This window comes from Ursus arctos, unplaced genomic scaffold (genome assembly GCF_023065955.2).
Source record: "Ursus arctos isolate Adak ecotype North America unplaced genomic scaffold, UrsArc2.0 scaffold_32, whole genome shotgun sequence".
In the NCBI taxonomy this organism is placed as follows: domain Eukaryota; kingdom Metazoa; phylum Chordata; class Mammalia; order Carnivora; family Ursidae; genus Ursus; species Ursus arctos.
The window spans coordinates 14,525,149-14,535,770 of record NW_026623008.1 but is presented as its reverse complement, the minus strand read 5'-3'; the positions used below and the strand labels follow the sequence as shown (position 1 = coordinate 14,535,770).

The window sequence follows — 10,622 nt, the reverse complement described above, 5'->3', positions numbered from 1 at the left end:
ATTATTATGCAGCAACTGCTCCTTTAATCAAGTGCATCTCACCTAAGACTGTAAGAGCCACAAGGGAGAGACCCCCAGACCCCCAGTGTCTAGCTCAGTGCCTGTTCCAAGACAGGCGCCAGCCAGGTAAGCATCTGCGCCACGAGTCTGATTACAGACGGTGCGCTTGCAACCTTGCTTCTGGGTGAGGTTGCCTCAAACACCAGCGGCTGCCTCGCCCGCAGCGCATCGTGGTCTCCCAGGTCTGACGTCTTCCCGCGTCCTCTTCTCCTTTTGTAAAGGAGGAGAAACGCCAACAAAACCACTGGCAATGCGTCAGAGGGGAGCCATGAATGTGCAGGGCGTCCTGGCTGGTGGGTCCTTGTCGTCCCTCTTCCCACATGTGGAGTCACCTCCAGCCTCCCGCTTCGAAGCTCCCTGACCTGCCTGGGCTCTGCCAGGTGAAGTGGCAGCAGTACCCTCTGTTCCAGCAGCTCCAGGAACCAGAACAGTCCTGACTGCCGGCCACTGCAGAGGCCACTCGTCTGGGCTCCGGAGAAGTCTGGGATCAGTGCCCAGCTCAGCACAGGAATAAAGAAGATATCCAAGCTGAAGACTCACCCTGTCACAAAGGTCTGGGCAGATTTCTGTAGCTCCTCTGAAAGAGAAATGGGTTGCCCACCCCATCTCCTTTACAACCTGCCTCCTTCCTCATCCCTGGGGAGCCACCGTATACATACCACAGGCTTTGACATACACAGGGGACTTCTCAAAGAGGTGAGGCTGATGGGCAGTCCCCAGCCCCATGCCCCCTCCCTGCCAAATGCCCCAGAGACACTTGCCTCTAAGTGCCCAGGCAGACAGACATTCTGGGAGGCCGAGACAGACAGCTGACACTCCTCCAAGGCTTGGCACATGTGATGTCACACCTGCTACTGTCTCCTTCCCTGACATTAAGGGAAGAGCTTCCTGGCCACAGCCCCTCCCCGCCAATCCTGCTGGTTGGCTATAGCTGCTAAAGGGGGCCCTTTCCTAGGGTCTTCTCCTGTCCCTTACAGTTCTGATGGTGTTTTTGTCCCCAGCAGGCCTGGCATCAAACAAAACACAGGAGTGGAGACAGGGATGAAAAAGCACGTCCACTTTATTTACAACGATCAGTTGGTGACACAAAGATCTTTGGGCTTTTTGTGGCCTTGCTGAGACACACCTGGGTAGGGGCCCACTCCTTCTGCTGGGTGCACACACTCCCCTTCCTCAGCCGGCTATGAGAACCCAACTGCTCTGACAAGCCTCGACTCAGGGGGCTTTCTGGGTAGTCAGTGTCCCCAAGCACCTGCCAAAGGTTCTCCTTACCTCCTCTGGAGACCCCATCTTGGTCCTAGTTGGAGGCACCTAGTGGGGAACCCCACACAACTGTCTGCAGAGATGTGGGGTGGGTGGAGTCTTGTGGGGGTGCCAGGTGTCAGGGCACAGTCTTGGGCAGCTGCCTGGTGCAAAGGGCTGCTACCTGGTCTAACCTGTCGTTTGGGTTGGTAGGACCAGCCCAGTCTTCTTCAGAGGCAGAGCAGCGAAGTCCAGAAATCCTCCAAGGGGTGGAGAGGCCAGGCATAGGGCCTGGGAATTCTTCCTTGTGTGTATGGCAGTGGACTCACTTCCCACGTTGGACCTGGCCTCAGGTCTCCGGGGCCGCTGTTCTTCCTCTACAAGAATGCCTGCCCAGAACTGGTCCCAACCCAGGGAGGAAGGCTGGACTGGCTAAGGGCAGGACCACAGCTTCCACCCGGCCACGGTCCAAGGCCACCCTCCTGGATTTCTGGAAACTTCTTCCCCCTTCTTTGGAGAGGTTGTTTTGGGAGGGAGAGGGTGGTCTATGGGCGAAGACCTGTTGTAAAGCTTACGGGCAATTCCACGATGGAGGGCGCTCAGAAACTCCGGATGAGGGGGAGAGGTGAACCTTGAAAACTTCTGCTGCTCTCCTCCCCTTTGTCCTCCACTAATCAAGGGCATATCGGGCGTCACCCTGAGCCGGGATGAGACGCGGGGCAGACAACAACAGAGACCACAGGGAGGCAAGGGCCGGGGGACCAGAGGGGAACCGAAGCGGGCAGGGCCAAGGTTGGAGGCTGGAAGTCAGGCCGGCCGGGGCTGGGGCCGCAAGTCCTGCCCCCCCGCCCCACCCCCCGCGCGCTCTCAGCGCGCCTGGCCCGCCCGCTCCCTGGGGCAGGCCTTCCAGCGGCGGGGCTGCGGGGGAGGCGGCTGCGCCGGGGCGCCCCGCAGGCTGCACGTCCTCAGCTCCCGGGCCAGGCTGAGCACCTCGGGCCGCTCGCGCTCCTCCGCGTCTGCGTCCTCCTCCTCGTCCTCCTCCTGGATGCTGCTGAGGCGCGGCGCCCCGCGGCCGCGCTCGGCGGGCGGCGGCCGGTAGGCGCACTTGGCGTTGAGCAGCCGGCGCAGCGGGGCGCGGGGCACCGAGGCGGCGGCGCCCCCGGCGCGGAGGTGCTGCTGGCGCACGTGGCGCGCGTCGCTCTGGCGCTGCAGGCGCTTGAAGTCGCTGAAGGCCGCCAGCGCGGTCTGGCGGAGCAGGCGGGCCAGGGCGCGCGCCTTGTGCGCCCGCGCCAGCAGCACGGCGTGGCAGCGCAGCACCACGGCCTTGTGGCGCGCCTGGTGGCGGTAGACCCAGGCGAAGACGCGCGGGTGGCGCCCGTCCGCGGTGCAGTAGGTGATGCGCGGCAGTAGGTAGGCGTGCGCCGGCCGGCGTCCCCCCGAGCCCCCCGAGCCCCCCGAGGTGCCGCGCTCGCACGGCTGCATGCGGATGCCGTGCGGCCCCAGCGTCAGCTTCATCTTGGTGCCCCCGCCCGGCCCGCAGCGCGCCCAGATCTTGCCCACGGCGTCGTCGGTGCAGCCGTCGCCCTTGGCGTGCAGGGTGACGGCGTTGCCCAGGTACCACACGGTGTAAGTAGGGTCCTCCTTGTTGAGCTCCACTTTCTGGCGCCGGCTGCGGAACACGCGGCCCAGGCGCTCCAGCGGCCAGTCGGGCAGCAGGTCCGGGCAGGAGCGCAGGAAGCTGGAGAGTAGCGACGTGTAGGCGAGTCCCGGACTCAGGCTCTTCGCCTTGCACTTGGCCTCGTCCTCCACCAGCACGAATTTGTTGCGTCTCCAGGGCAGCATCGCGGCGGCGGCCAAAGGGGCTGGGGGCACCGGGAGCTCACGGGCGTCCTGCCCGGCGGCCGGGGGAGGGGAGGGCGAGCAGAAGCCCGCGGCCCCGGGGTCGCGAGCAGCTGGGCGGCGCCGGAGCCAGTCGGTGCCCGGAGATGCCCGGTGCCCGGCCGGGCTGGCAGCCGAGATGCCCGGGCGGCGGCCGAGCGTCCGGGAACAGCTTCCCCTGGGAGTAGTTCCCGCCGTCCGGGAAGCGGGGAGGGGAGGGGGCTGCGCGTGGTGGAGGCCCCCCCAGGCCCGAACAGGGGAGATCCCGCAGTCCCCGCCGCCCAAATTGCGGCGGCAGGGAGGTCGCCGGAGCTGGGGCTGGCGGCTGGCCGCTCGGAGGGGTAGACCGAGAGCGCGATTGCGGTGGGGACTCCTTCAGGCGTCGCGGCTCCACCTCCCCGGGCTGCCTACATCACCGGGCGGGACCGCTAGCTCTCTTGTCCCCTCCCCTCGCCCTCCTATCTCTCCTCCCCCGCGCCGGCTCGCGCTGCTCTTCGCCCGGGACCCGGCACAGGCGCGGTGGAACGGGTTTAATCATTCTTATTGGAGGGGTGGGGCTGGAGGGGCAGTTAAGGAGTAGGAATCTTTTGGAATGTACCGGAGGGCTTTGCTAAATGAGCATTCTTCTGACCTCCCTGGTGGTCTCCACGTTCCCCTTGGCGCATTCGGGATCCCCCTCCTCTCTCCAGGTTTCCTGCTGCCCGTCAGTCACTCCGTGTCCCTACCCCCATCTCTGAGAGTGCTTTTGGGTGGGTTCCTGATGGGGCTGGCCTGGCGCACTTTGCCTCCTGTCTGCACAGCAGAAAGCCAGCTGAGGTGGCCGAGCCGTGCAGTGGAAAAGTACTGTCATTTGGTGAAGCTTTCTCCTCGGTTCTTCCAAGGTCATGGGCCAGGCCGCTGCTCCTGAGCTGGGAGACTGCTCCTGCACCTGGTAGAGCCCCTCGCCTGGCCCGAAGCACGGAGGGTACTTTTTGAGGGTGGGGGGAACGATCGGTGCAGTCCTGGGTCTGTGGGAATTGCAGCTGGGCAAAGGGCTGCCTCTGGGCCCACTGAGGATTAAATAGATAAAACTCCTGTTTGTGAACTCCAGTCTTGCTCCCAAAAGCCCTGGGGTTTTGCATTCATTATCTCATTTAATCCTCAGAACAGCCCAGGCTCAGTTAAGTGACTTGCCCAAGGTCAAAGGGCTAGTAGGAGGTGGGACTAGTGCTCTGCTCCGGTTTGGGTGACCCAGAAGCAGGCCCTCACCCTTCTAGGAGTCCACGAATGCTGCGTATAGGTGGGCACTTTCCATCCTCCCCTGCGACCCATCAGTGGGGCGCTCTAACTGGGGAGGGAGACTGGAGTACTAGGAAAGAGACAGTTGTCTCTGGCAGTTGTCCCTGGGTGTGGGGACGCTGCTCCCCCTTTCAGGATTTGTGAAGCCACGGGGTTTGTAGCATCCCAGGTCTGCTCCGATGGGGCCCAGGAGTCTTACGTCCTTGGGCTTTCACCAAGCCAAGATCCAGGCTTTTTCCTTGGCTTCAGTACAGGTCATCTGGGGAGTCTTCCCGGTCAGGAATGAGCTCAGAGGCTTGGGCCCAGCCAGGCAAGCCAAGTGACCTCTGGGAGTGGGGGCAGTGGGAAGATTGTGTGTTCAACAGTCAGGGCCAGGAGGCACCAGTAGTGAGTGGCTGGGTTCAGAGTCCTTGGGGGAAGAAAAGGCAAAAATAAAAAATAAAATAAAATAAAAAATCTCCCAAACACCACCCCCTCTAAAAAACAAAAAACCCCCCACCACGACTAGGCAGTATCACTGAACGCTCCTAAAATGACATGCAAATAAAGAACACGCAATTACTTAGAATTGCAGTCTTAGCTTTGGAGGGGGCCTCACCGATGATCTGCTCTACTGTGGCCTCGTTTTATTTTCAATATGGAAATGTCTGTTGCTGTTTAGTGATTATAAAAGTAATACGTGCTTGTGATCAACAATCACCCAAGAAGGACATGGAAACTCGCACTGTTCCCGCCCTGTAGGTGCGGCCTCAGTTTCCCTGCAAGAGAACAGGCTCCGAGAAGCGCCGTGAGTGCTTCATTTGAGTGCTTTTTGTGGGGCTAGATTTGCCTCTTGGGCTAATGGAGACATTAACTCAACCAACCCTGTTTATAGAAAAGACTTGAGGTGGTTTTGACTGGAAGGTACCTCATCGAGAAATCCTGCTGTTTCCTGCCTTGGGGTCTCCTGCGTCCGCCCCCTGGACCTCACCACTTTGGGTGACGGTGCCTTGTGTCCCGCCTTGGTTGGTAGGGTGGTGATGGGAGTGGCCAGCGGCAACGTATCAATGCACAAAACTGAGATACCTCCAAGCCTCTTGAGGTTGCTGGGTCCACATTCAAGGATGCAGGACTCACAGAGTTAAATGTGAATTTCAGATAAACAACCATTTCTTTAGTAGAAGTAGGTCCCCAGGATTGCATGCCTTCTATCTGGTCACTGAAGCTTCTGCCTCCCAGAGAACAAGAGACAAAGGAGCCGCAGGTAGGTGTGGGCTGCACGCAAGAGCCTCCACGGCCTCCGTAAGCTTGCTCACCTGTCCTGCTGGCGTGGCTTCTGTTCCCACTGCCTTTGGGAAATCCTCTCCGGAGGATCACCCGGGGCTGTGTGAGCTCACAGGGCGCAATAGTCAGCTTTTATATTAAGTCCCCTGGACCTCAAAGCAGCATTTGACATCGTGAGCCCTTTTGTTACCTTGTTCACAACTCACTTAGCCTCCTTGGCAGGGATTCCCACCCCCCAACCCCCCTGGGACCACCCCTCCCTTCCCGGGCTCCTCCTTACACCCCCAGGTGTGGTCTCAGACCTTCTGCACTTCCGAGTTTAGTCCTTTAGGGAGCTCAGTTGCACTCAGAGCCCCACTGGCCTTTCTATTCCAGTTCTCCTCACTCTGGTCCTTGGTAAGAGCTCCCAACTTCGCATCAGCCATCATTGCTTTATGGACTGGTGTGCAGTTGGATTTTTTTTCTTTGTCCTTTTTCCAATCATTTTTATTTCTATCATATTGATAGTTGTATTGTTTTTATTTTAATTTTTTTGATACTTGTATTATTTTTAAAAGTCCAATACCTGCCTTATAGTATGCTTATAGGTAAAAAGAGATCAGTCTCCTGCTTTACCCTTCCCCAGTCTCAATTCTTACTTCTAAACACAATCACTTTTACACATTTGATTTGGCACTATTGTCATCTGCCTCCATGTTTTTAAATAACACATCTAATTCACTTTCTAGTTTTTAAAGCTCTATCTGTTGCCCAGCTGCTGCGGGAGATGAAGATTTGATGCCTTTTGATTTACCCCATCACACACATTTGTCCTCCCCCTTCCTCCCAGTACTAGTCCAAATATTTTGTTATCATTGTTCGGTGTTCAGTGCTTGATGATTACGATCTTGCAAACATTCAAAACTGAGCCTTGAAGTGTGTTGTGATTCCATTTACCTTATTGGACAACTGTTTCACTTTTCCGGAAATAGGTAATTGCATTATTAAAAAAAAAAAAAGACTTCCTTCTGTACCGTACCTATTAGCAATTCAGCCCCCCACTGTCCAACCTGGTTGAACACACCAGGTGGTCTTTCAGTTCTAGGTGTTTCTGGAGGCATCCTCTCTGGGGTCTCCAATCTGTTCTGGTGACTCTGTAGACCCGTGGAGCTCTTGTCCTGGGACTTAGCCCTACTACCATCCTGGGGAATTTCTTTTGCCTGTTTCCTGGGTTGGATTCTGTTTAGTGGATCCCTTGCTTCCCCTCTCCCCCCACCTTGGTCTCTTTCCTTTTTGGCATAACTCTTTTCCAGTGGCTTTGATCGATAGTTTGGCTGGGTATAGAATTTTAGATTGGAAATAAATAGGAATTTTGAGGACACGGTCCACTGTTGCTATTGAAATGTCAAATGACATTTTGATCCCTGATCCTGTGCCCATGACCTGATTTTTCTCTCAGAGAGTTTTAAGGATCTTCCAGAGGTCTAAAGTTTCACAGTGATGTGCATTGACTCTGGGCACTTGGTGGGTCTTTCAATCTGGAAATCAATCTCTTTTAATCTGGAAATCAATTTGAGGGACATGTCTTTGTCTTAATACCCTCCATTCTGTTTTCTGTTTTGTTTTGTCTTTGCGGACCTATTTTAGTCGAATGTTGGACCTCTTGGGCTGGTCTTCTCATTTCTCAAAATATTCTTTCAAATTTTCCATTTTTAAAAATGTTTGTTCTGTTTTCTGGGACATTACCTCAACTTTATCTTCCAACCTTTCCTTTCCTTTTTTTTTTTTTTCCATATCTCTTCTCATAACTTTTCACTTCTAGAAGAGCAATTTTTTAGGGCATCCCATTCTTCTTCGTGTCTCCAAGAATGATAATTATAGTTGCTTTAAAATTTTTTTATTTTGAATTGTGGTAAAATACACATAACATAAAATGTACCATCTTAAGCATTCTTTTTTTTTTTTTTTAAGATTTTTGTCTATTTGAGAGAGAGTGTGGGGGAGGGGCAGAGGGAGAGAATCTCCAAGCAGACTCCCTGCTGAGCCTGAAGCCAGACGTGGGGCTCGATTTCATGACCCTGAGATCATGACCTGAGCTGAAATCAAGAGTCCAGCACTTTACTAAGCCACCCAGACCCCCCCCCATCTTAACCATTCTGAAGTGTAAGTTCAGCATAATGAAGCATATTCCCGTTGTTGTGCAATCAACCTCCAGGACTTTTTCATCTTGTCAAACCGAAATGCTATACCCATTAAACAACAACTCCCCATTCCTCCCTGTCCTAGCCCCTGGCAGCCACCCTTGTGCTTTCTGTCTCTATGATTCCATATAAGCGAATCATGCAGTATTTGTCTTTTTGTGACTGGCTTATTTACTTTGCACAATGTCCTCAAGGTTCATTTGTAGCAGGTGCTAGAATTCCCTTCCTTTTAAAGGCTGAATAATATTCCATTGTATGGATATACCACATTCTGTTTACCTGCTCAGCTGTTAATGGGCATTTGGGTTGCTTTCACCTTTTGGTTATTGTGAATAATGCTGCTATGAACATGGGTATACAGATATCTCTTCAAGGCCCTGTTTTCAATTTATTTGGATCTATAACCAGAAGTGGAATTGCTAGATCATATGGTAATTCTATTTTTTAATACTTGGAAGAACCACCATACTGTCTTCCATAGCTGCTGCACCATTTTACACCACACAAGGGTTTCAGTTTCTTCATTGTCTCACCACTTGCTATTTTCTGTTATTGTTATTACTTTAAAAATATATCGTAACCATCCTGATGACTGTGAGGTGGTATCACATTGTTGTTTTGATTTGCATTTCCCTAATTAGTGATGTTGAGCATATTTTTTCTTATGCTTGTTGGCTATTTGTGTATCTTCTTTGGGGAAATATCTATTCAAGTACTTTGCGCATTTTTAACTTGTTTAATTGTAGGAGCTCTTTATATATTCTGGATATCAACCCCTTATGACTTGCAAATATGTTGGCTGTTTCTTAGGTTGCCTTTTTATTCTGTTGATTGTGTCCTTTAATGCAAAGAAGTTTTAAATTTTGCTGTGGTTCATTTTATCTATTTTTACCCTTGTTGCCTGTGATTTTGGTGTCCTATCCAAGAACTCATTGCCAAATTCAGTGTCATGAAGTTTTCTCCCTATGTTTTCTTCTAAGAGTTTTATAGTTTTAGCCTTAGTTTTAGGTCTTTGATCCATTTTGAGTTAATTTTGGCATATGGTGTGAGGTAAAGATCCAACATAATTTTTTTGTATATGGATATCCAGTTTTTCCAGCACCATTTGTTGAAAAGACTCTCCTTTCCTCAGTGAGTGATCTTGGCACCCTTGTCAAAAATCATTTGACCGTATGTGCAAGCATTTACTTCTGGGCTTTCCAGTCTATTCCATTGGTTTATGTCAGTATTTGTGTTAGTACTGCACTGTTTTGATTACTATAGTTTTGTGATGAGTTTTGAAAACAGAAAGTGTGAGACCTCCAACTCTGTTCTTTTTCAGGATGGTTGTAGTTATCTAGGATCCCTTGAGATCCCATGTAAATTTCAGGATAGATATTTTTATTTCTGCAGAAAGTGCCATTGGGATTTTGATAGGGATTGCATTGAATCTGTAAATTTCTTTGGGTAGGATGGACACATTGTAACAGTATGAAGTCTTCCAGTCCTTGAACGTTACCATTTATTTGTGTCTTCTTTAATTTCTTTCAGCAACATTTTATAGGTTTTAGTGTACATATCTTTCCCCTTCTTGGTGAAGTGTATTACTAAGTATTTTATTCTTTTTGATGCTATTGGAAATAAAATTGTTTTCTTAATTTCCTTTTCAGATCATTCATTGTTAGTGTGTAGAAATGCAACAGATTTTTGTGTGTTGATTTTGTATCTTGTAACGTTGCTGAACTTGTTCTCAAAGTTTTTTATGGAATCTTCAGGGTTTTCTAATTATAGTTGTTTTTATTTTTATTTTTATTTATTTTTTAAAAAGACTTTATTTGTCAGAAAGAGAGAGAGAGAGAGAGAGCTCAAGCAGGGGGAGTGGCAGGGAGAGGGAGAAGTAGGCTCCCCACTGAGCAAGGAGCCCAATGTGGGGCTCGATCCCAGGACCCCAGGATCATGACCTGAGCCAAAGGCAGACGCTTAACTGACTGAGCCACCCAGGCGCCCCAGTTTTTATTTTAAAATTTTACTTACTATTATTATTATTGTTATTATTATTTCTGGAGACTGTTGTGATTTTTATTCGATTTGGTATCCTGATTAAAATAAGAGCAATAAGAATTATGTTTTACAAACATTGCATTATTACCACATCATTGTGATATGGCTTTACATTGATTGTATATAGAGAAAAAAATAACCTTGAATTTTTAGTTATAGTTGTTTTAAAAAGCCTTCTTCAATTTCAGGCATTGCTCTGCTCCCTGGGTTCTTTTTAACTGTTTTTCATTTTTTTATCATTAATTTTTAGAAATATTAATCTCTGACTCTCACGTGGACAGCTTTCCTCTAATGTCTGGGAAACCTTGTTTCTTGTGTCTGAGAGGCCGAAGCGCAGATTGGAAACTGTTTAGGTCTGGGGAGTGGAGGTGAATGAACAGGACTTGTCTTGCATGGGCCTCAGTGTCTGATCACAAGCTCAGTCATCTATCTTATAAGGCTAGCCCGACAAAGGCTCTCCTCGACAGAACTCGAGTCAGACTCTTCTGCACCCTTTTCGCTATGGCCCCAGTCCTGCATCGCTTGGTTTTAGCAAGAATCTTGGCAAGTCAGTGCACTGATAAAGTGGGGCCCTGCCCTCCGTATCTGGTCCACTTCAATATCTGATCCAACTCCCCGCCCCCCCATCCTCCAGGTGAGATCTGATCACCTTCAGCAAGAATCCTATGGAGTCGGTTTATT

General features: G+C 51.1%; 1 protein-coding gene across 1 annotated transcript; it reads right to left on the bottom strand.

Moving 5' to 3' along the window:
• Positions 1-847: 847 nt before the first annotated feature.
• Positions 848-3,590, bottom strand: FAM43B (family with sequence similarity 43 member B). Its single transcript, XM_026517167.4, has one exon. The coding sequence runs from the start codon at positions 3,142-3,144 to the stop codon at positions 2,170-2,172; it is 975 nt and encodes a 324-aa protein (XP_026372952.1). The 5' UTR covers positions 3,145-3,590; the 3' UTR covers positions 848-2,169.
• Between the last annotated feature and the right edge of the window lie 7,032 nt (positions 3,591-10,622).